Source organism: Arctopsyche grandis, chromosome 4 (assembly GCF_051622035.1).
Source record: "Arctopsyche grandis isolate Sample6627 chromosome 4, ASM5162203v2, whole genome shotgun sequence".
Classification (NCBI taxonomy): Eukaryota; Metazoa; Arthropoda; class Insecta; order Trichoptera; family Hydropsychidae; genus Arctopsyche; species Arctopsyche grandis.
Window position 1 is genome coordinate 22,499,450 of NC_135358.1, and position 25,859 is coordinate 22,525,308.

At 31.6% G+C, this 25,859-nt stretch overlaps 2 protein-coding genes across 6 annotated transcripts in view; one reads left to right on the forward strand and one right to left on the reverse strand.

The window, feature by feature from the left end:
* qvr (glycosylphosphatidylinositol-anchored protein quiver) overlaps positions 1 to 23,964 on the forward strand; it is a 31,556-nt gene extending 7,592 nt beyond the window's left edge. The window contains exons 1-4 of one of the 2 annotated variants that reach the window (XM_077429494.1): positions 10,807 to 10,871; positions 20,753 to 20,800; positions 22,458 to 22,604; positions 23,558 to 23,964. In XM_077429494.1, coding sequence (XP_077285620.1) covers positions 10,847 to 10,871; positions 20,753 to 20,800; positions 22,458 to 22,604; positions 23,558 to 23,787 — 450 coding nt within the window. In that variant the 5' untranslated portion in view covers positions 10,807 to 10,846 and the 3' untranslated portion in view covers positions 23,788 to 23,964. Of the gene's footprint in view, positions 1 to 10,806; positions 10,872 to 20,752; positions 20,801 to 22,457; positions 22,605 to 23,557 lie in introns of those variants that run through there. The other variant, XM_077429493.1, reaches the window with a different exon arrangement.
* Atf-2 (Activating transcription factor-2) lies at positions 772 to 3,935 on the reverse strand. 4 transcript variants are annotated; one of them, XM_077429286.1, is made up of 7 exons: positions 3,816 to 3,891; positions 3,503 to 3,653; positions 3,295 to 3,412; positions 2,548 to 3,023; positions 1,215 to 1,992; positions 968 to 1,137; positions 772 to 875 (listed from the first exon to the last, which is right to left on the reverse strand). In XM_077429286.1, the coding sequence occupies exons 2-7, from the start codon at positions 3,639 to 3,641 to the stop codon at positions 796 to 798; spliced, it is 1,761 nt and encodes a 586-aa protein (XP_077285412.1). In that variant the 5' UTR covers positions 3,642 to 3,653; positions 3,816 to 3,891; the 3' UTR covers positions 772 to 795. The 4 variants fall into 4 exon arrangements, with proteins under 4 accessions (XP_077285412.1, XP_077285410.1, XP_077285411.1 ...); XM_077429284.1 differs by having other exon boundaries at positions 1,215 to 3,023; positions 3,857 to 3,935; XM_077429285.1 differs by having other exon boundaries at positions 1,215 to 3,023; positions 3,816 to 3,935.
* Positions 23,965 to 25,859: the final 1,895 nt, after the last annotated feature.

Below are 25,859 nucleotides of genomic sequence, written 5' to 3' on the forward strand. Positions count from 1 at the left end.
TTGGGATTAATTAGAAGTATATTAAATCAATCATGTTTAATATTTTTAGGTTCTCTTTTGACTCACTACAAGGCATACTATTAGCAAATATGGCATGGAAAGTCATCCTGTTGGAATTTTATTGTAGAGGGACACTTAATAAATATTTTATTGAAAGAATCCTGAAGCTCGCTCGCCAACATGGTTGTAGGTATCCCTGTTCATTATCCTTCCCTCACAAACGGTAATTCGATTATTAGTCACATTGCGGTGGTCACAAAGACAATTTTTGCTATGAGAACCGCGAATGTGGAATATTTAGCACTCGAGTTTTCGTTAGTATGATCGTTATCGTTAGTATGATGGACTTTTAGGCTGCCAGATGTTCCGTTATAGAGATTTTAGTGACTTTTGTGAAGAATGATCACCGAACCCTCACAAACAGGCTTCTAACCCCTTCTGCCGCCGTACATCCTTATATCAACACACTTCCATGTTTGATGGTAGGAATCAGAGAAATTTAACAACATTTCTCTGGTAGGAACCACACAATCGAATACAAGAGCATTTTGACAGAGTACTTCATATACAATATAAAATATTTAATGATATTCAAATAAGTTACATACATATATATCTTAAAATATTTTATTGAAATAACAATAATATAAAAATATTAATTTAAAATTCATCAAAAATAAATATAAAAGTAAGTACTCTACATACATACATTGTCATGTTCGGTATTGAATAAAAAGGAATAAGTTAATAAACTTTATAAAGATATAAATATTAAATATTAAATTTATTTTTATTTTATTTTACGCAATGAATATTTTCCGATTTTTTTTCAAATTTTCGATCAAACATTTCAGTCGGTTGAATCACACTAGCACCTAAAAACGAATTTAGTGGCTGATTTATATTTGTAATAATTAATAAAACACATACATACAAATAATTAATGAATGAATGACAAAATACTAACTGTTTTGTGCAGGTACACTTATAGTGCAATTGTTGTGCAATGCTAAAATGTTTTGAAGTCTTTTCACTTCATGCAAAGCTTGCGAGAGTTTTTCTAATAAATTTTTATTTTGAATCTCCAAGACTTCATTTCTTTGTAAGGCAACCTTGTGCAATTGTTTTTGTCTGTTTCTACAAAAGTTTGTCTAATTAATATTACATAAAAAAAATATTACTGGGATTACAAATAAATAAAAAAATTAGGATACCTGTATCTGTTTACTGCAGCTCGATTTCTCCATTGAATACAGTCTTTTTTTAGTTGATCAGTTTTATTCGGATCTGTTTTAGATGAATCGTTGACTTTTGCGTTATTGAATTCTGTTTTTGAAAAATCAGGATCCAAACGTTTAGTGGGTTTGTTTGTATTATTTGTTTTTTGTATGACACAAGAATTTTTTGATCGTTTATTGATTACACTGCTACTACTGGGAGAGCTTTCCAATGAACTATTTTTGTTTAATATATCTTGCGCTTGTTGCAATACATTACTAATTGGTACTACCTGTATGGAATTTGTCATTATATGAGGGCTAGATAGCTTGTTTGTGATGAACGTCTGTGGCAAAATCAAACATTCCTTTAGGCAGTTCTCTGAAGTAATCGGTTTGATAGGTAGTTTTGGATTAGCATGACTCTGTGTAAATCTCTTCGTATTACTTGGAAGCGGATCTAATTTTCGTTTGAAGGAAGCAGATTCATTATTGACATTAATACTATCATTTTGCAGTAATGTTAAACTATTTGGAAGGACTTTTGTTGTATTATTATTATTTTTTTGTTCATCAGAATCGTCATCTCTAAAAACTTCCTTCAAGTATACTTTTTTACCGTCAGGCCATTTTAACAAAAGTTCATACCCATCATTTTGATTTTCATCAATTGTATCAGTTTTAAACGAATCTTTTTGAGATATCACAGTTTTACGATGAATTTCCTTCATATTACTTGCATTGTGGATTGGAGAATTTGAAATGGTCATGTTGTCTAAAATATTGGTTTCAGAAATCAATAATTTGTTTTGAATATACGCATTATTAGTGCTGGAATTTGACAATATTTTTTTTTCTTTACCAGCATAGGCTATATTAGAATTCAACATATTTGACGAAATATTAGAATTTGAACTTTCAATGAATGAACATTGTGATTCTAAAATATTAATTTGCGCACTACAATTAGATTTTGCAGAAGGGTCATTACTCATTTCATTGATATTTGGCATATCTTCGATTGATATATTATTCAAATCTACTGTTCTCTTATTAGCGTCATTAGTAAACCTAACAAGTTCCATTTCAATTGATTTTTGACTCATACATTTTAAAATCTTGCCCTTTATTGAATTCCTCAAATTATTTTTAACATCAATATCGGGTACCGTCAATAGAGATGTATCTTTTGATTGATTTTGAGGTTTTTCAGTGAATTCTGATTTACTCGACATTCCGTCAATAGTTTGTCTACTATTTATCACAGTGCCATGTCTAGAAGAGTCAGAAATTGATATGACAGGTAATCGAATATCTCTTAAATTATTACGTTGAATTATTCTTCTGCTCTTTAAACCTTCTTGTGAGGGATTTTCTTGACGATTGTTTTCTTTGATTGTTATTGTTGGAATATCACCATCCCCAAGATCTACCGAGTTCTGTCGCATAAGTTTCAACCTTGATCTTGCAGGAATTTTCATGTTTTGAGTAATATTTTCCGCAATATTCATGCAATTCTTTTCATTAATATCATTACGTTCATTGTTTTGTATCGTTAAGGATGATAGATTGTCTTCGGTGTTTGATTTCATACATTTATTTATTGTTGAATGTTCAATATCATCATTTCCGAGTCTATTTTGAACCAAATCTCGTCTGTCTTCTGGTTTATTAAGAAATAAGTTTGTTGCTGAATCGTCAGGCATGTGTGGGAATATGTGAGGCGTGTGAAGAGTATCATCAGAAGCCATCGTCGTTGTTAAATGATTGTCATGATTGTCCAAGCCCAAGTGATGTATGGTGGATCTGTAACAATATACAAAAAAAAAATGATCTATGTATTTGGATTATTAGTCAAATTACGATCGCCCAAAAGACAATTTTTTACATGAAAATCGCGAATATGGAATATTTGGCACTCGAGTTATCGTTAGTATGATGGACATTTCGGCTGCCAGATGTTCCGTTATAGAGATTGTAATGACTTTTGGGCGAGCGGTTTGCGACCAATAATCACCGAACCGTATTTTAATACAATATATGCAAGTATTCTGTTAATATATATGTTAATACATACCGTGCTTCCATTTCTCGTTTGAAAGAATCATCAAAAATGTTGACATTCTGAAGATCTTGAAATAAACCCACTTCTTCACAATTTCTAATAAAACGGGTAGGCGTGGGGGTTTGATCAGCTGTTAAATAAATTTTTAAAGGAAATTTAATTCTATATAATATTTAGCATGATAAATCGACGATTGATAGAAATAAATTGAATTAATTACCAACGAAGGCTCCTCCTTTATTACCAAGTTGCAAAACCAAATCATGTTTTTTGGAATGGACTGCCAGTCTATCTGCATTTGTAAACGACTCACCACATCCCAGTTCGCGACAAGAAAACGGTTTTTCAGGTTCGTCCATATTATATTAGATCTGAAAGTTAGAAAATTTCATTGTATTACATCAATGTTTAAATAAAATTTTAATATTCCGATCAATAATTTAAATGGGTACACGATTTAATATTCAACATTTTTACTTGTTACAAATTATTGGACTTTTCTAAAAATTATGAGCATAAATAAATGGTTTTACATTTTATTAGTACTAACGTAAGAATTTCCTCTAGTTTTTACCTAAAACATGGCACTGACACTATCTGACATTCGCCGTCATTTATTAATGTTGCCATACCATTCATAGTGCTGCCACTACAAAAAAAAACAAATTCATTACTCACTAATTTATGTAATTTGTGTGATAATTGTTAGACATTTGGATTAAAATAAAATAATTAATTGACGATAAAGTCATCAGTTAATAGTGAACAAAAATAAAATTGAATGTTACAGTAATGACATAATGTCACACGGTACTTATTTTTACAAGCCTTTTATTAGCTTCGCTTGTAAGTTATTAACTTTCACGTAGCATGGCTGACGACTGTTTAATAGCATAATTTATAATAAATTTTATTAATTTATTGAGTTTTGTGTCATACATACATACATACATACATGAATTATTGAAAATATTTATTAATTTATTAAATTTTAAACTAATAAACATTCAAAATTAAATTTGTATTTATTAAAATTACTAAAAAAAGATGAGTGATTAAAATAATTATACAATCACAACTTTAAAAAATGTATTAATCTTATACATATATTTATTTATTTAATTTAATTTATTATTTTAAAATAATAATAACAACAATAAAATGACCAGTACGACCTGACAGGTTGCCCCAAAGCGTCACATCACATATAATAATAATAATAATCTAATATAAAACCGAAATAGCGTCTGTAATTCGTTTCTGATAGGCTGTCGTCAAAGTCGTTTCTGATTGGCTGGATTGGTTAAAGACATTTGTGATTGGTCGGTCGTTAAATAGTTAATTAATTAATTTGTCGATTCAAATAAATTTAATAGAAAAACAAGAAACAAAAAACAATTGAAGATTTTTTTTCATGGTTTACATTTCATTTCCATTTATCACTAGTTTTATATAACAATTTTATTTTTTTATTTGTACACATGCATTTTTTTAATAAAAGGTGCTCGCTCTTGAGTTTTATCTAAAAAAAACATTTTTTTTTTGTTTTGTATTAATTTCAGATTATAATTTGGAATAAATTTAATTATAATTTGTAATTACCTAGGTAAATAGTTATATGAATTATATTATCGATATCGATTTTTCATATTGGTCATTGGAAAATAAACAAAATGGTATATAACGATATGAAAAGGTAAATTTTGCGATTTTCCCTCCAATTTTGTGTGTAAGCGTTTTGCGCACGCGTGAGACATTGCGCCAAACGTGTGTGAGCGAAACGGCACAACAACACCGGCTCATTTCGATATGAATTGAAGCGAGAAAGCAAATCTTTCGGCTCGAAGCGCGTGCTTGAGGGTGACGTAGCAACGGTTCGGAAAATTTCTCAAAGTTTTTCATTCCTTGTCCATTTTAAACATTTTTACTAACATTTTTTTCTATTATATATACCTCCCGAAATCGATTGCAAACATGTATGCATATATTTTATAATCCTTTTGTATCAAAGTTCATAGTTGAAATAAAATATTATATGTGAATAAAGCAAATAAAGTAAATAGAGAGTTTTCTTATCTTTTCTTATAATTTTTTTTATTTTAAGTTTTAGGAAATTTAATTTAAATCGTCAATCAAATTGTTAAGCTAATTCGTGATGAACTGTCAAGGATGCGGAAAATTGTGTTTGGATATCAACGTATTTCATTATATTTGAAATTCAAGACTAATAACCTTACACGCGATTGCATTCTAAAGAAAGTGATTTATATGTACATATGTATTGTTTTTTGATCAAATTTTTACGGATAGAAAATTTTGCATATGAAACAAAAGCCAACTAGAATCTAATAAGATTTTTTGAACGATATTTATTCACTTTTTATCTATTAAATGGCGTTTTTTCATCCCTTGTTATTTAATAAATTTAAATTTAAGTTAATCATGTTATTTTTATTTCATGAAGATTTTTAATGTTTTGGAGGCAAACACGTTACATATGTACATATGTACATATATTTGTATATACATATATACGTTACATATGTACATATGACCGATACTTGTTATGTAGCTATTTTTTACTCCCCTTTTACCAAAGCGAATCGTGAGATACGTAGGCATATTACGTAATCGAGAGCAGAAACACTACATTTTTCAAAGCCCTTTAAAACTCTGATATATGTACAATCCTGGCTAAAACAAAATTATACAGACACAAGCTGAAGCCGGTTCAACTTTCAGATTTTCGAAAATCTGAAAGTTGAATATACATATGTTGACTAGTTCGATTACATGAAATATTATGAAATTATGTAGGTGAATTTCAAAATTTTAAGTTAATAAATTATAAAAATAAATAATTACAGTATTATCAGTATTACTTTACATTTATTATTTATTATTTACATTTATTATTATCAGTATTACTCAACAGTATTAGCTTGTCAAATTCTAGTGGTATGTTTTTCGCGGTTTGCCCGATTCAACCGATTCGCGTTTGACCGAATCTTAGAATTTATAAATTCCTCGTCTGCTTGAAATTACATATATAGGTATAAAAAACATATGAACAAAAATGTTTAACACAGTAAAAATCTTATTTTACGACGTAAACATTATTGTGAGAATTAGTTTTCAAACATTTTTAAGGTGTGTTAATTTAAGCTTTAAAATCTATCAATGATCACAATATCTCTCGAATATCAAAGATGATTATTCCGCAGAATATTATTCCGTGATTATTCCGCACAAAGCGATCTCACACACGTCACTAAAATCTCGATCACGGAACATCTGGCGCCCGGACTTCCTAGTATACATATATCTATGTAAAATAAAATAAAATAAATATACAAACTTCTGAGGATCGATCAATCGAACGGAGTAGACCGTTTTTTTTCGATATTCTTATCCGGCTCTTTATTGTAAATGTTTTGTGCTTATTTTTACAATGTGTATATAAATGTAAATTTATTTCGCTAATCGGTCAGACAATATTCATACATTCTTTCAATCGTTTTAAAACTATGCCATTTTGCGAGGTTTAGCCGCCAATAGAGATTTAAATTACTTCCGTTCTTTCGATGGTAAAATATTTATATTATTTTTATTTACCAAATATTTTATACACCAATTTTATTTACCAAATACAATATTTTATTTAATAAATAACATCAAATATTTTTTGTTTTTTCGGGAATATTTTCGAGTTTTGAGGTCGATTATTATTAGATTTGACTAATATATGCTAATTCACAGTCGCCTTTTTAAAGCCTGAAAATTTCATAAAGAGATGTCAAAACTAATTATGAATTATCTACCAAATTAAACAGTAATAAGTCGAGCATTGTTTATTATAAAATAGTAAACATAAATCATTTAAATTTATTTTATTTCATTTTATTATACATCAATTAATCAAGTACACAATTGCTCCAAAGCGACGAGTGTGCTATACAGATAAAGAACATACATGAAAAATACATAAATAGAAAAAGAAAAAAAAAACAAAATATACATGACATAATAATTCTACAAGAAATAAAAGTATAACAGCCAAATAGGCAGTTAACAGTTAAAAATGTCAACTATTAACTGCTCTAGTTGGTCGCGACCCCCGTAACCCAGGAAGCGGTGCAGCAAATGAAGAGAGCAGTGCCGGTTTTAGGGGGGGGCTAGGTCGAGCGGCGCCTAAGGGCGCCAAATAAGTTAGAGCGCCGAACGATGCGCCAAAGGCGCTTTAAAATTTAAAATTAGAGCGCCAAAAGCCATTCAAAATTTTAGATTAGAGAGCCAAAGGCGAAAATTCTTTCTAAGGGTGTTGAGAGATATGACAAAAATGTCAATGGCACCATCCAAATACAAGATAAGATGCAAGTTTTTCCACTGGGGCGATAGTAGGAAATCTAAATTTTGCAGATATCGCTCCGTCCTAATGTCCATACATATGTACATACTCGGTCTCCGTGACGAGCCAGAATGTTAAATTACAGAAAACACAAATATCGGAAGGCAAAGATCGAAAATCGAAAGATCTCAAGTCGAAAGGTCAAAAAAAGGGTGCATGGTAAACGGTACATACTCACTTAATTTGCGCGAGCAGGATACAACAGGAACAAGAGGAACAGGCTTTTCCTCCCGTATTAATGTGCGCGCGCAGAATGTGAGTATGTACCGTTTACCATGCACCCTTTTTTGACCTTTCGACTTAAGAGGGCTGTACACCCGAAACCTTAATTTTGTTACCGTTCCTTTCTTCGATATATATATTGAGTGTATGTATATATCGAGTGAATGCGACAATATATATCAATATATATATTGAGTGAATGCGACAGGTGCGCTTCGATCAGATAAAACGTATTTTAAATTGACAAAATCGAGGTTTCGTATTCTCCTATTTTCTCCTCCAAAACTGGACCAATTTTTTAAAAAATTTCATCATCGGTATGAGAAAAATACTTTCTGTGCATCTATTGGCGTATTTTTTTTTAAATCGACCGTTAAATAAGCACGCTGGACTCGTTTCGTGGGTGTAAAAAAGAGGCGATTTTATAGATGTTTGGTGGCTCCTAGCTCCTATAAAAAATAATTAATCAAAAAAATAAAACGATAGATGCACCCCAATGGTGGATATCCATAGCATATTAAAAAATAATTTCCCTAGTGCCATAATTGAGGAAGGGAGAAGTATAGTACGTTTGTATGGACAAGGCGCTGCTGTCCAGCCCTCTTAAGATCTTTCGATTTTCGATCTTTGCCTTCCGATATTTGTGTTTTCTGTAATTTAACATTCTGGCTCGTCACGTAGACCCGTACATACTAACGCAAATTTCGCCTGAGACGCGCATATTTTCTTAAATAGAAAATTTAAAATCTTAAATTTTCCTAGGGGGAGGCAAAGGAGGGCCCTCAGATAAGAAATGCGGGGGCGCCGCGCACCCCAGTCGGTTATTCGGCGGCTGCGGGGGGTGCGTGGGGTGTCGGGGGAGGGAGCAGGGTAGGGGAAGGAAGGGTGAGGTGGGGGTAGTAGTGGGAGGGGGGGGGGGGTCGTGGGGTGTGCGGCAGTGTCGGCGAGATCAATACGGGTGCGCGCGTTTGTCGGGGCGGCCGCGGCCCGCAGACCGCCGGTGGCCGCCGCTGGCCAAGACATGCGCCCCCCTTCCGTCCCCGACCGCGAGCCCCCCGCCAACACACACACGCGCTCACGTACATTACATCCCCATACACATTTATACATATATAAATATATACGCACGCATACGCCCACACGTTATATCTACGCTGCACCCCCCCTCACCCTATTTTCGTTTATTTAACGCGGGCACGTGTATGTGTGTCATGACCATTCCCAATCATGCCAAAAATTCAGCCGCATTAGGTCACGGTGTCGCGGTCGAAACGGCGCTTCTCGCCGACACTGACTTCGCTGCCGCATTCGAAGTGCCGCGCCAAATCCGCACTCTTCGACTTCAACTTTGTACCCCGGAAGTTCGGAAAAGCCCTCGGTGGAAATTAAAAACACAGTGCGCTAAGCCGGAAGCCAATCTACCTGACTGCCTCCCCCCCTTCGCTTTCCCGCTATGCGCAACTTGCAGGCGAAAACGCCACCACCCACTCTCCACTCTCCTCTCGTTTTAAACATAAATAAATAAAAATTGTGTGCTTGGACCAGTGTTACAGTGTGCTATAATGATGTTTTCCAATTCAATTTACACCGGAAGTGAGTGGGTGTTTCCTTGTTTTTATGGCAACCTTCGAATTGATTCACGGTCGCATTCGGCTACGCTTCCTGCAACGATTTTAGATTAACGATGATCTTTTCACTCCCTTTTTATTTCAAAACGATTTTTTCCAAACACAAATTTGTACATAATGTTCCTTATTAACATTTTCAGACGGTCGAAATACTAAATATTTTTCTTCGAATACCAATAGGCTGTTTTGTTAGCTCAACGATAATATGAAGAAGGTATTATATTTAATATACGCCATTTTCTATTTTACAAAATTTGTACCCTTGCATTTTCCACTAGATCCTCAGTAAACATGCTAAATTTTTATATAACATGATGTAATGTGCCATCCCTCGCGGCGGTCGGTTGCTAGGGGTGTCTACTTGGAAACCCTTAGCAACCGTTTCGATAGTTATCTTGCCCAGTATTTATTGTCAATATACAACGGTATGTGTCGGTCTTGTGATAAGGTCAATACGTATAACTTGTGTTCTAATTTGTATTGACAGTAAATATTGAGCGTGTGTGGGTGCCACTAGTGGGGGATTTCCCGCGCAACTCGATCTCAAAACAGTCATCGTCGAGGCTTTGCCGGGTTGGCTCGTTTTGTTTAACCTTTTCGTGGCTGATACGTTTACTAATGGTTTCAAATATTTTGTAAAGTAAACGTTTTAATATGTACATATATTGTCGAAGGGAAAACCTTTTTTAACTATTGAATATATTTCCTCGAGCTTTTTTATTCATTTTTTGTAATCATGCGAGAATTCATAGTAATAGCTTTTGACTGCGGAAGGGTAAAATCAAAAAACAGCCAGGAATTGTATAATACATATATGGTGTTTTCAATTTTTAATATTGTGTTTTAGCATGCCAATTTTAGGTTTGTGACATAGTAAATACACATAACAAATTATAAATAAAAAATATCTCGATGAAAAATAAAAACATATCAGTGCGCCACAGACGGTAAGAATGATCGTGAAAATCAAAAGATTATAACGTAAATAAATATTTAATAAAAAAACATATAAATAAATTTATTATACGCGTAATTGTTATATAAAATGCATAAATAAAAAATGCAACGTATATCGAGTCGGCCGTTTCGTGATATAAAACTGCACATAAAAAAAAACCAATAGTGATTTATTAAATGAAGTTCGATGCAACCAAATCGGAAGATTCGTGATATTAGATAAAAATAATTCAATAAATAATTATTAAAGAAAAAACTGTAATTCCAATTTGTGGTTGGAGAGGATGCACTGACCAGTAGTCAACTCAATTTGTCGACGGTTCGAAGGGCTGCTGCTCCTCAAACCAAGATGAATTGGATCATTCCAGTGCCAGGTAAATCAAATCACCATTCTATCACCACCTTTGAAATGATAATATTGAGACTTTTTCCATGATTGATTTTATTACACTTGCGACGAGAAATTACGATAGTAAAATTTATAGTTTATGAAACAACTTATATTTAAAAAAAATGGTTGGCTATTATTTTCCTTTTGAGAAATTGTACATAAAAAGTATTAGAATTATGTTGTTATTTTGTACAAACATATATTAATGAATATTTAAATGACTGTTTCCTAAAGGTCACTTTCATTGAAAAATTTGAGAATAAATGTCCTAGTGAGCTGATTTATACGCTCATCTGTATATTTGGACTCGACGGGAATTGTTCTAATTTTTTTATCTTTTGAGAAATTGGAACGTAAAGGAGAACAAGAATCCCAAAATAGAGGCCCGGTTCAAAAGCATTTTATTATGTGATCACACACGCACTATGTAAATGTATCTTTCTATAAAAATAAAAATAAAAAAATCATTCAGCGTCACTAGTTCCAAACTCATATGTTTGTACATACATATGTATGTACATATGCACTTAATATCCAAATTGTTATTGTTTTATCGTATACAATTTAGGCTGGATTCCATTTACTTGTCATTTTAGAAGCGAAAAATTGTATTACTATTTAAGTAAAGATCCATCGAATGAAAAATACACATTACGTTTGACGATTTTTATTATACCTTAAAGCTCAAATTAATTTATTTAGTTGAATCTATGAGGGTATTAATATTATTTCTGCTATACATAAATAAATTAACTTTGTTTTTATATACAGTTATTTGGGGGGGGGGGGGCAGCATCCTCCCCTAGTATCCACGTTATTTAATATATTATTATGAATTTGAATTAATATAATAAACCAACAATATTAAAATTCTTTAGAACACTGTCAGGTATAAACACGTCAATTTCTCCCAGAAAATTTTTAACTCCCAAATATATTTTATTTTGTTGTTTGTCTTGGTTTGAAAGATACATATTTGTAGAACTCATTTATCCTACGAAACAAATTGTTGAATAAAATTGCCTTACTATTACTGAACAAATGATTCATATACACTATTTTTTTATGTAATACACCCCCCCCCCCCACCTAGAAATTCATTCCTTTGTGGTAAAAAATTATGCCCCCCCCTGGGAAAACCTGAAATGACGCGCCTGGTTATATACCTGCTTATGCAAGACAAATAAATCTCTCAATTTACCAGTCTATCGTGTCGTATTTTATTTATTTTTATTAAATTTTCTTTTTACATTAGTTACTACTAAGTATTTTTTTTTTTGGCTCGGCTACAAGAGCTGAAATTGTATCCTTTTTTAATCATATCAAAAGTGAAGGAACTAAATTTGAAAAATCGTGGATACCATTATGGATATTTTGAGAATTGGTGGCGCTAGTGTCGTCATATATATGTACATATGTATGTTACCTATGGAATACGTTTACTTTAAAAAATTTCCTTTTTCAACCAAATATAAACCGCTTAAATATGACTAATCTAATAGTTAACATTCATTTGTTTTTTTATTAAATTTATTTGAATATATAACGACAGCCAATCAGAAACGAATTCCACTCACACAACGAGCTGTTTTTGTTTTATATATAAGATTAGTGCATTTAATATGAACATTATTATATGAAAATTATTATATGAACATTATTATATGAAAATTTTTATATATTTTTAGAGAATTTCTGATTGATAATTAAAAATAAAATAATTTAAATATTGCATTTCCCTTGCATACCTAAATACATTGGGGCTTCGTTATGCTAAAAAAAAGTATCTTAGATTTGCATTAAATGTTGAATAACACTATTATACTGACTTGATGCCGGGAAAGAATATTTACATGTATTATATGTATGTATGTAAACAAACATCTAAAAAAAATTATCGAAACGTAAACTGTATAAGAAAAATTTAAAGGGGACCGAATAGTGTGTCTATAAAATTCAGAAAAAAAACTGGGTAAATTATTTTCTATTATAAAATACATCTGTATGTATGAATATGTCTCTGAACCGCAGAGAGTTAATAAAGGAAATAAAATAAATACGTAGAACATGACGTATTGACCGCATCGAATCGAATTCGAAGCAATTTGCACTGTAAATACTCACAGATATCATCAGTCCGCATCAATCACACTGAAATCGGATAGCTTTGACAGACGCATAAAATTGGAAAACAAAAAATAATAATGCGTGGGTTTATTTATTTATCGCCTATATAGTGTTATGCTGGAAAATATTATTAATTTATTTCGTGCGAAAGAGTTTAACAGAGTATCTATCTTTGATCCGTAAAAAGAAACTTTTGAGCTCCATCGATGTGTGATAATTGAATGAGCTGGAATTTGTTCAAAGCACGACGAGCAGTCGAACGAATACGAATGGTACGGAAATATTATTTTTGTTTCAGTACGTATTCAGACTATTTTTATGGGACTCGCTGTTTCATTTATTATGACCTACTCCCGTCCTTATTTTCTAGATTAATTTGTCCCTGTTAACATTTTCATCTAGTCGTTTAGCTTGAATTAGCCCCACCGACATCAATTTTCGTGCTACTATTTCGATGCAGAAGGGAAAACATTGAAACAATATCGAACGCCTCTTCGCAGCTGTTATGTAAATAAAAATATTTGTATTAATAAAGTTGATACATTTTTGAACCACTTCACCGCGATGAATTTAGATTATAACGAAAATAGATCCTCTGTGGGTCAGTGTAACGTGTGTTTTGATACCAACGTCATTTTGGTTCGCGGTCACGATATGTCAAAATTATTAATATTATCACTGAATTCACTGCTTCAAAAGATGAAGTTCAGCATCTACATATATTATTATGTTCAATACATAATAATTATTATAGGGGTGTGTAGTCGTTTAATAAAACGCGATTCCGACTGCGACATTTTCCACAATTCGACTTCGACCCCGACTCCGAGTAGGACATTTTCCCGCAATGCGACTCGGTTAAAAAAAAATCGAAATTCAAATCGAAACTTCACCAACAAATACGATGGATGGTCTAATTTTTGAATATCTCTGGCGTACATAAATCAGTGGTGGCGAACATTTTTAAAATCACGTGCCAAAATTTCAAAATATTTATTTATTGATACTTAAAATTATAATATGATATTATTTAATTTAATAAATCTATATACATATAAATAAAAATCAATGTTCGTTTGTTTGTCTGTCACGTATGCGTCCCTATACCATTCAACCGGATACGATGAAACTTACAGGAGTTATTGTGTGTATGACCGCGATAGTTTCTGTAAAAAAAATCACCCAAAAACGGGAACGGATGCGGGAAAAACGGGAATGAGTGGCATTGCAACGCAATAATTTCAAATGTATTCGCGTCACCACCTGCGTTGTTAGGATAAATAAACAATTGAATAATTTCAAATGTGTTCACCGCCTGCCTTTTTCCGACAAATGCGAACGGCAACGGGAATTGCATGCGTTATTGTGGCATTGCAACGAATGTCGGGTTCAGTTATTTGAAATAAAATACACAATTATTTATTAATGAGATCTTTGCTCCTTAATTTGAATCCAAATGCTTCATGCCTGCTTTATATTTCGTGACTTTTAACAATATGCATGCCCAAGTAGATTCATCTGTCAATGCATTTCTTAAACTGGATTTTTTTAAATTCATTTCAGAAAATAATAGTTCACAAGCATTTGTAAAAGAGAAAATTGATAATATTTCCATCGCTTGTTTTTTTTTAATAAGCTTAAGTTTTCTGGAATGGTGTTCCGAGTTCTCACTATTTTTAATTCTGCATCATTTCTTATTCTTCATTTACTGAAGAAATTCTGGATGAAACTATCAAAATTTTAAATCGTTTAAGTCCACGCGTGTTCTAGGTTCGCCTGCCCTGATATAAATCTTTAACTTTTAATGATATTTTTTTGCTTTTATTATTTTATTTTATATCTGTGAATAGTTGAATTGTTTAAAAATACATATTGTAATTGCGAATATTTTAAACTTAATTGTTAAAAATGAAATTGTCAAATTGTCAGCTTCATTCTTCAGTTTAAGCGCTTGTTCATCTAATGAAAAAGATAAAGATATAAACACCACATATGTATGTCTCAGGTCTGCGTACATTGGGTATGGTGAATCACTCTCATCACATATTTGTACAATTATGTTAATAATTCAGTATATACAACGTGGGGACTCATCCAAATGGGCTTCGGGCTGCAGACCTCCCAATATAATAAATATGCATGATACTTTTGTCGTCTGGCTGCAGCCTTCTAGTATATAACACATACATGCAATTTTTGTTTGCATTTAGTCACCGGTATGATCAACGAGCTACTACAGACCGATTCAACTCTGCACCGCCTATCTGGGAATTCTCACGAGCCGCCACTATGTAGTAAAAAGTATATATAAATATATAAATAATATTATTTAGTAAAAAAATAAATAAATGCGAAATCGAAGTTGCTTGATTTTTAAGGACTCCAACTCCGGTCAAAAAGCCACGACTTCACAACTTCGGCTCCCACTTCACAGCCCCTGGTTGTTATAAAAAGCGTGCACAAACAAAAAGTTCGCGTTGTGAAAATAGACATTTCTGACATGTCAGCGTAATTTGTAGCGCTTGGACCAAATATGTCATTCTAGCCGTTAACAATTCTGTTAAAAAATTCTTATCAATCTGACTACCTTTATGTTTATATTAAGTGTCACAATTTGCAAAAGAAAATTATATCAAAATTTAATGGAAGAGAGGATATTAATAATTATTTTGATATAAAAAATCCAACTTTTTAAAACAAAAGAGTATGTAATGTATAGTAATCATATATATAATAGCGCTATTCTGTTTGTCTGTGTAAGATAACGCTCACGTGCTATAATAGTCGTTTTGATTCGATATACATATGTAGATTTGTGCTATAATATTCGTCTGATTCGACATATGTAGATTTGATTTTGATTTGATTCATCTGATTCGTCTGATTCTTTGATTCACGTTTGATTCGTCACAGTTAGAACACTGCCAACAAAAAGTACGAATATAATACGAACATAATAAGAGATTAACAAAAAATGTTCTATATATACTGTTTGCTACCAATGTTTCTTCTAGGCAAATAAATTTCTGAGCATTTAGCGCCAACTATTGAAAATTAATTTAAATAATTCATTTTTCTATTGGTGTTTTATATTTTTTACATGTAGGTAGGCAGGTATTTTTATCTTTTTTCATATTAAACAATTAAATATAAATATATTTAAAAGGTATTTGAAAAAATACGACTGCGTGCGGATGGAACACAGGACCGACACATTTATTTTATTTTATTTTTATTTAATAACTTGATAAACCATAATCCATGCGATGATATTTCATCCGGCCCAACGCTAGTAGTACATATTTGTAAACATTCATAGTTTGGAATATAATGAATTAGGATGAAATACATAATCGTAAAAATAATTTAATTACGGGACCTTGGAAAATATAAAAATAATTTGAAGGAAAACCACCAAAGGGAAAAGAGAATTTTCTTTGACTCGTCAAAAGTGGTTTAATTATAGGTAGATACATTTAATAATAATATAATAGGAAATTGTTCAAGACGGTAAATTGTAAATATTGTTTATCAATCAACGATCTCGTTTATATAATACTATTTTATTATGATTTTTATTTGCGTTTTGGCAGAAATCAACAATCCTATGACTTAATCTGGAAGGTAAACAACGCGTCTTCGTCCTTGATCTTTAAAAGCTGTAGCTCTAATTATAAGCTTTTACACAAAAATAAAACGTAGCGTAGTATGGAAACGGTCTTTTATTATTTTTTTTCCAAAATAATTCAAAGAAGTGACTTACCACAATAAAAATTTAAAGTCAAATGATATGTGTACCTATTATATGACAAACTTAAGATGGACAGATAATATTTTAATAATTCATAAAAATTACGACAGAAAATTCTGACCCTATATGTTTATATATAATGTTACTATTGAATTATGAAAATTTCTGTTAAAGAAGAAAAATTATTGTCTCGGAAACCTTACCAAATGACAAATTTTAGTATACTTACGTATATACATATATCTGGTTATTTTAATACCAGATTTGCGTTTGAACCAACATACATATGTACGTATGTATCTAACTGCCTATTTAATATGTACATATGTATGTGTGGTTTATTCAACGGGTTTTCCAAATATGCGTGTTGAGTGAGCGTGATCCATATTAAGTAGCGTGATTGTATTAATCGATATAAACTTTGTATATCATAAATAGGTAATGAACTGGGGTTGTGTGCTATATTAATATAAAATCAAAAAATATATTATTGAAAATTTCGAAAAACTATTTTCGAATTATTGCCTTCACGTGTCATTTATCGGTTCGACCGATTTGCGATTTTTCGATTCGCGTTTTTTGATTGGGATTTCAAAACTTCTCGTCTGCTATTATTAGGGATGAAAAATGATTTTAATTGTCGTTCAAGTATTTCCCTTCCTCGGTGGCTCTAATTTTTTTTTTTAAATAACTTGTATTTATTTGTGTAAGTAACTCACCAAGTTTTATTTGAAATATAATATTACCAAATTCATATGTATTATATGAATGTAAAATAATAAAAAAACCATGACTTTATCTATGTATTTGAGGAATATAAGAAGGTCACAAAACATAATTCGATAAAACATACCGGTAATGAGAGCATTTTCGATATAAATTGAGCGCAAATGTAGGGAAACTTACACAAGACAAAAGTTCTACTTCCAGTCGTCGGATTGTGTTCAAAAATTTTTTTTTACTTAAAATCATAATTATTGTACACAAATAGTGGAAGAAAAATCGAACAAGAGTAAACTGCCACTTCCAGTTGACGAATGCTTACCAAATTTTATAAATAGCTTGGTATTAAGCTTAAACTTCTAGATATGAAATTTCAGTTCAATATCCCTAAAGGTTTTTGAGAAAAACATAAAACACCTAAATTCTCTAGAGTAAAAGTACTACTTCCCGTTCAGGTAAAAATATTCAAAAAATATCAGGGTATAAAATTTATAATTTATAAATTCTGTTGTATCCTGCTCGCGCAAATTAAGTGAGTATGTACGTGAGTATGTACCGTTTACCATGCACCATTTTTTTTTTTTTTTGATCTTTCGACTTAAGATCTTTCGATTTTCGATCTTTGCCTTCCGATATTTGCGTTTTCTGTCATTTAACATTCTGTCTCGTCACGTAGACCCATTTAAATGATAGCAATATATGAATTACACTTATGTAATTCAGACCAGTTGTCTTCAGTTAGAACTTGCCATTTGTATTTCTTGGTAGGATTCTATACAAAAATTGGCACCAAAAATACGTATTTATCCCACCCACCAAATCATTGACCCCTTCGGATACATGTCGATTGTATAAATTGAGCACACTTTCAAAATATATGCAAGCTTTTGCAGCTTTCGAACTTTGTAGATCATGCAAAAAATCGCATAATCATATGCTAAAAATTCTCATGTTTCAACTCACATTCATATGTATGTATATATAATAGAATTCGCAATAGCGTTTATTATTGATCTGGGTTGTGCCGAATGCGCCTTAACACCTCACCCTCTTAATTATTTACTTTCTTTTGGCATATTGTTTAGCTATCATCGATTACAAATGAATGTACCATTACTTTTCGATCTCACGAAAAAACCGTCGAAAGCCAGACATTCTGTTTTGATGGAAACGTCTATGTGTGTATGTAAGTATTATGCTTTAACGCCAATCATACTTTTTTGTATGTAGTGTATTGTGACTCGAGCTGAGCTGTTAACAGCTCAAGCGCCTTTAGCGCAATATATGTACATATGTATATTATAGTTTGATATGTATGCTAGTGTCGCTGGCATCCGACATCAAAGAACTTCAGCAAACAGTCTCTGAATGCATCTCGGTGCATTTTTCATCCGTCGGAAATGCAAAACCTTTGTCGTTAGCGAGACGTGTCGTTAGTTTCGATGTGTACTTATACTAAAATTACATATGCATGTTCATCGTTGGCAAACGTGTCGGGTTTCGTTCGAAATTAATTAGTTATTACGAAAGCTATGTAACGTAACGCTTGCCTTTAATTGAACTAAATATGACTATTTTTTAAGTTAAATTAGGATGCGCGGAAATTCCTACTGTTACTGTGTAGTACACCGACGACTACAGTTTAAAACCACACGGTTAAATTGATCCCATTCTGAAGTAACAAGATTAATTTATCGATCGGATAGGTAAGCACGCAATCAGTGTAAAGATATCGTTGAAGTTGGAAAAGTGTAACTGCGACGACACAATCTAATTATACAAGATTTTCAAACGAGTGCCGTTTTCATTTCATGGTCTTCAATTGTGACCGCTAAAAAGGATTTATTTACGTATGTATGTACGTATCTTTGCGGATGCGGTTTAAATTTTAAAGAGCCTCTTGTAATCTGTCGAATTTCCCCGACGTCAATGTGTTAACTCGACATTGTGTTGCTAACGCAACGTTTAAGATACGTTTACTTACAATTCTAACGAGCGTAACTAAAGGTCGCTCAAGTACCATAATTTACATTAATTATTTACGGCATATTTCTAAGCGGCAATGTTCAAATTTGACTACATTTGTAGTTAAATTCAGATTTTCCATTTAAAATTGATATATTTTTCTACTTATTTGTTCTTTTGCATGAAAATAATTTGAATATTTTGTCTCAAAAACAAAAGTTCCTATAATAGTGAAATATTTTGTTTCGGTTTATGTTTCAATTAGCAAAGGAAAATTTTTCCTGCCTTATTTCAATAAAAAGAACATCTCTACACAACGACATGGAAAAAATTTCATTATTATTAAAATACGTATACGTATATTATAATTTTATGACATGCACATTTATATACGTATAGGTACATTTAGAAGAAAAATTATTTTAATTTTTTAGTTTTGATATTCACTTGGATGGGTGTCAAAGAAGCGAACACGATCCCTTGTATCAGAACCGGTCAGTTTAAATTTCGCTTTAGAACTAACAGAATAATGTTTACATAAGCTAAAAAGGTTAAAATAATCAACAATTAAATTAATTACTTAAAATAATCGCATTGTTGCATATTCAAAAACGATACATGTACATCTATGTGTGTGCGAGTAGTTGTTTAATACTGAAGGAATGTTAATTTTTTATTTAATCTTTTGAATAATCTTTGAAATATTTTAGTATATTCAATTGTTTATATGCATTATGCCTGTTAACGAAAATAAACTTATGTACATAACTCTTCGTATGAGAATTATAATTTCAGATATTAATGATCGCAACTATATTGGCGTTTATAACGCAACCTATTTGATATTATCTGGATAGATAGCTAGTTTTGGAACTCGCTTGGTGTTCCCTTTTCGGCAGTACCATATGTTTATTATATCTTAAAGATAATCATCAATAATCATCTTGTTCAAAAATTAATTTAACTAGTGTAGATAAATTATTTTAAAAGATATGGTTTTTATGTATCTATTCTGAAAAATGTATAACTAATGTATAAATATCAATGCGGTTAGGCCGAGGTTAGACCAAAATTTTGAATCTTTGAACTTTAAGTTGCATCGTTTGATAATTGCCGCATTGCAGACGTGTGCCAAAATTGTCAGAACCGCCATTGATTTTTCCTTTTTTTTTCACAATTTACTGCCAAAGTCCGCAGTCTGCTCACATCGATTATTTATTATATGTTTATAAATTTTTTACGATGTGTGTGTGTGTGTGTTCGTTTGTGTAACTAACGTGCTTTTCTAACCCTTTCAGTGCTTCTGGCATTAACCACAGTCCCATTAGCCAGGGCGGAGTGTCAAAGTGAGTATAATGTTGTATATACATATGTATATATTTCTAATTTATTATATTTAATGTCTATTTATTGCAAAATAATCGATAACGCCCCCTGTCCCACCCTTAGCGTAGTTTTCCCCGTTAATGTTTTCCTGGAGCAACTCCTAACGGGTTTAACTGCCGCATAACGACTTCCGCTTCTAATTTCCAGATTCCATTCCAGATTTTCAGAACACTCGGTACGATATATTAACTTTGAGCTCTCTACGATAATGATTTCCCACCATCGAATATTGAATTATTTCGTTTTGACACGTTGAATATATTTGAATAATAAACGTAGCAGATACACATATATATTTTTGTATTTAATACTTCACATTTACTGTTACTATTTATTATGAAAACTTATTTCCATTGAGATATGATTCATTTTAAAAAATTAAGATAAAACTCCGAATTACATAAACAATATTTATATATGGAAAAATTTACGAGCTAAATTTAGTTATTTTATCTTTCCCAAAATATATTTTCAATACAAATGTATAAATGTATAAAAAGTATAGGTTTTTCATTCCAAATTGAGCCTTTTTCATTTCAAATTGACCCTTTTTCATTTCAAATCAACCCTTTGAATGCTGACCAACGCCGATCGGCGTTTTGCCAACAAGTCCATGGCCTGAAAAACGCCGATAGGCGTTGTATTTTGAGCATGTACAAAGTAAATAAGAATACTACCCGTTAAGCCTTTCCAGGAAGCATTGAAAAAAAAAGAATTGAACATGGGTCGTGTAATCTGTGTCATTCATTTGTCAACGTTTATAAAGACTGACTTACACAGGAATTTCTAAATTAATAACCATGAAATACGCGGATAGGCGTTGTTTTTTAAGTATGTAAAAAATAAACAAGAACACGCTAAGCCTTTCCATTAAGTCAAGCATTGAACATGGGTCATGTGATCCATTTAATTGTTTTTAAAAATTGGTAGACACCGGAATTTCTGAATTTTTAACAGAAATTCCCGATGGAAATCCTTAACTGCTAAGTATTTTAGATTGTGGCTTGGCATTTAGATTGTGAGCATTACATTTTAACAACAATGAAGAAGATGAAACTAGTTTTGGAAAAATATATTTATTAATAAGCTTATTTTGTTTATTTTATATTGTTGCAAGATATATTAAGGAGTATTTGTAAAGAAAAAGGGTCAATTTGGAATGAAAAACCTGTATTTAAATTTATAGATGAAAAGTTTTCTGATTGCTTGGGTCTAAAAAGTAATTTAAAAAAACACATGGTCAATTTTTTTTTTGGTTTAAATCATCCCAATTAAAATATAAATGTTATTCTCACTCATTATTAATAATATAATCAATATATTGATCTTAAAATCTATGAAGAAATTAATTTATCAATGAATATGAGAATAATCAGGAAATAATTGGTTTAATGGGAGAGGATTATCGATGTTTGCAATTACCAGAGATCTACCTGTATCAATTTTGACAATATATCCTTGAAGGTATTACAAAATTCTTCCTACCTATAGTAACATACATATTTTTAAAGCACCACTACTTGATAGATCACATTTCAAATTTCTCTTTAAAATTTAAAATTCAATATTGAAAAACAATAAATAACACGTATTATATGTTTCATAATGATGCAATAGCTCGCTCCATCTACTGCTATGAATGTGACAGCTGGACGGACCTTCGTTGTAAAGATCCGTTCAATTACACGGCACTACCTAGAGACCAGCCGCCGTTGATGAAGTGCCATGGTTGCTGCGTCAAGATGGTTAGGCATTCCAAATCACGTGAGTAAATCTATCATTAATAGTAACCATTCTAAAATTCAAAAACTTCCATTAATTCAAGTACACATACTGAAAACTGAGAGAGCGTCCAAACATAAAGAGGTTTGTTGAAGTGCATTTCTTGTAGAATCAAAGCAAATTGTTTCTTTCATGATAATTATCCATTTTATTAGAAATGAACTTCATTTCAATAATCCATACTTTAAATTGTGACACATAAAAAGTCATAGATAATTTACATTAAATATACATACATACATATGTATCAGTGGCGTGCGCTGAAATTCTCTCTCTTTTTGGCGTACAGCCTTACTTAATGTGCACGAACGGGATACAAGAGGAACAGCCTGTTCCTCTTGTATCCTGCTCGTGCACACTAAGTAAGGCTGTACGACAAAAAGAGAGAGAATTTCAGCGCACGCCACTGATATGTATTATACATCAAGGGGATTTCCAAAGGTTTTCAGAAAACCTCTTTAAATATCACATTCATCATTCAAACGTAAACATTCATCATTCATAAAAAATCAGGCTTCCAGGTATATTCAAATATTATAATGATTATGGTGATTTTTTTGTAAATTTTATGACACATTTTATTTTTTTTTGATAAATATTATATTGATTTGAACAAAAATATGATATTTTTCTGAAATGAATTGAGGAGTTATGATGAAATCATGAAAATGCCATATAATTTATTCATATGTATTGTTGAAGAAAATGGTTTTTGTAACCACAGCATGTATTGAGATAATTTTTTGTAGGAAACCTATCGTTACGGAAATTAAATAACACAAATGTATATTATGTATATACACAGTTGTATTATATATTTTGAGCCACTTAAGATAAATATTGATGTAATTGATGAAAGTTGTATTGAAGAAGAAGTTTTGTGGAAGCTAAACAGGTCAGATGGTAGGCTAATTGTTGTATGTGTTATTTTGCAGCGTACGAGGTAGTGCGGCGAACGTGCACATCACAGTTGCAGATAAACTTGTTTATGGTGGACCACGTGTGCATGATGGAAAGTTCAGGCACGGGGCACATGTGTTTTTGTGAGGAGGACATGTGTAATGAGGCAGCGTTACGGCCCCGGCCCCGTGACGCCACGTGTTTAACGTTAGTGGCCACGCTAGCACTGCTGGCTCCCTATCTCCTATTCTCGTCCGCCAGTTGAGGCTTACCCCTGCTCCTAATGCCAATAACTGCCTGTCTCTCCTCACATTTACTATTTTCTGTATCATCGCCCACCTGTCTCTTGAGTGACATTATCAGTCGAAAATTTACCGTTGTTAAGTCTGACGATTCACAGAGTGAACATGTATATGATTTTTAAATAAAAGTTAACTTAGGTAAAATAAAAATAAAAATACCTTGTGTGTTAAGTCTTCCAACTATACTCGTTGGGTTAGAACAAGTCACCAATTAGCACCCCTCCCCCCGAATATTATTACATACATATATTATTATACGAAAGAAAAAATTTCACCGAGTGCTGTAGAAGCTTTCGACTGATAATGTTTTTTTATAGAAAAATATTTAGCTGACGCTTGTGAAATTTTGAATAAGGTCTAGAACAAATAATTACGATGGGTGCACAACGATGGATTCGCTTCAGCTCCTTATTATACGTATAAAATGCATGTTTACATTTTTACCTTCTTTTCGCTTCAACCTCTATCATTACTTTTACTAAAAATAATACAATAATTACATTCTCTACATTCAATTTAAATTACAATGATTTTCGAAATAATTTTTATAGTCTCAGGGACCATAATAATAAATTATTTTCATTCAAAGAAATATTCAAATGAAATTAAGCAATATTGAAAGAATATCATTTTCTCATTATATAACTAATTTATCTTTAATAATTGCATTACTAGGTAAGTGTTTTATAATACGGCAATACGGCTTATTTTTCTCTTTACAAGACAATCATAAGATATTATGCCATTTTTGCCCTCACATAAGTTTCTCTCCTATATAAATTTCTATCTATTATAATTGAATATTTACTATCATTCTTAAAAAGCTTGAATTCTTATTCAACATATTTGCTTCCAAATATTTAACATTTTCTTAAATAATACAAAGCACTTTTAAAATTTTGAGGTTAGGTTCAGGTGAATAAATTCGTCGGAAACTATGAATGCAATAAAATAATACTGTTTTAATTTTAAAATATTGTACGAATTGCTCAATTAATGTTAAATTTTATATTTTAGTATGCTGTTGATTAATTTTTCTTAAACGATTTAGATATTAAAAAAAATATGATATCGGCTCATAATAAAACAATAATAGCAATACATTTTTTTCCATTTTAAATATATTCGAGTACATTAATCAATTGATATAATTGTTTAAAATGCAATAAATTAATTTATATGTTATGAACGGGGTTTTGATTGTTTTATTTCAGTGTAAATAGGTGTACCTATTTTATTCTTGTATAGAAATTTGATTGAAGTTAATAATTATGATTATCAATATCAGACAATCAGTTCGAACAATTAAAATCATTCATAATTCAACAGACGGGAGTTGGTCATCAGGCAGAGGCTTTAGTATGAATGTATAATAATAAAAAAAATACTACTTACTATTCTGTATTGAGGTGATAATGGAGCTGCAGCCATCGTCATGCGCCCAGAGTGGCCGTAGTATGCACGGCGCATGAGCCCGATCAAATAAGTAATTGCATGCAAAAACCTTGGTGTTGACTCATGTCAACACAAATAATAATTTTACTTGGAGCTTTCGATTAAACATTTTAAGAAACAAATTTAAAAAAAATTAACGGTTGATTCACTCCAAAATGTCGGTTGATATATCGATGCCATATTTTAGGGCAACGTACAACAACATTTTGCACCTGATAAACTATTGAAAGCTTAAGTAAGTTAAAACGCATGAAATAAGGTCATGAGAGTATCAATAACGGAATGTCGCATCTGAACGTGAAGCTTTGCATTTATGGTTTAAATTTGTTTTGTTCTTTATCCTGGCGAAATATTTCTGCATTATTAAAGTATGAGGGAATAGAGTGGATGTGTCAACGGAAAAAGAATTTGTCTGTGATATAAAAGTGTATAAGTAAAATACGAATAGGCCTAATATGAATCTCAGCTTATGCAGTTAAAACATTTAGTGTCCTGTACGAGCTTGTACGAGAACAAGTGGTCGTATAATATAGAATTTACCGAATTTTTATTGCATCAGCTGGATGCTAGACAATGTGTT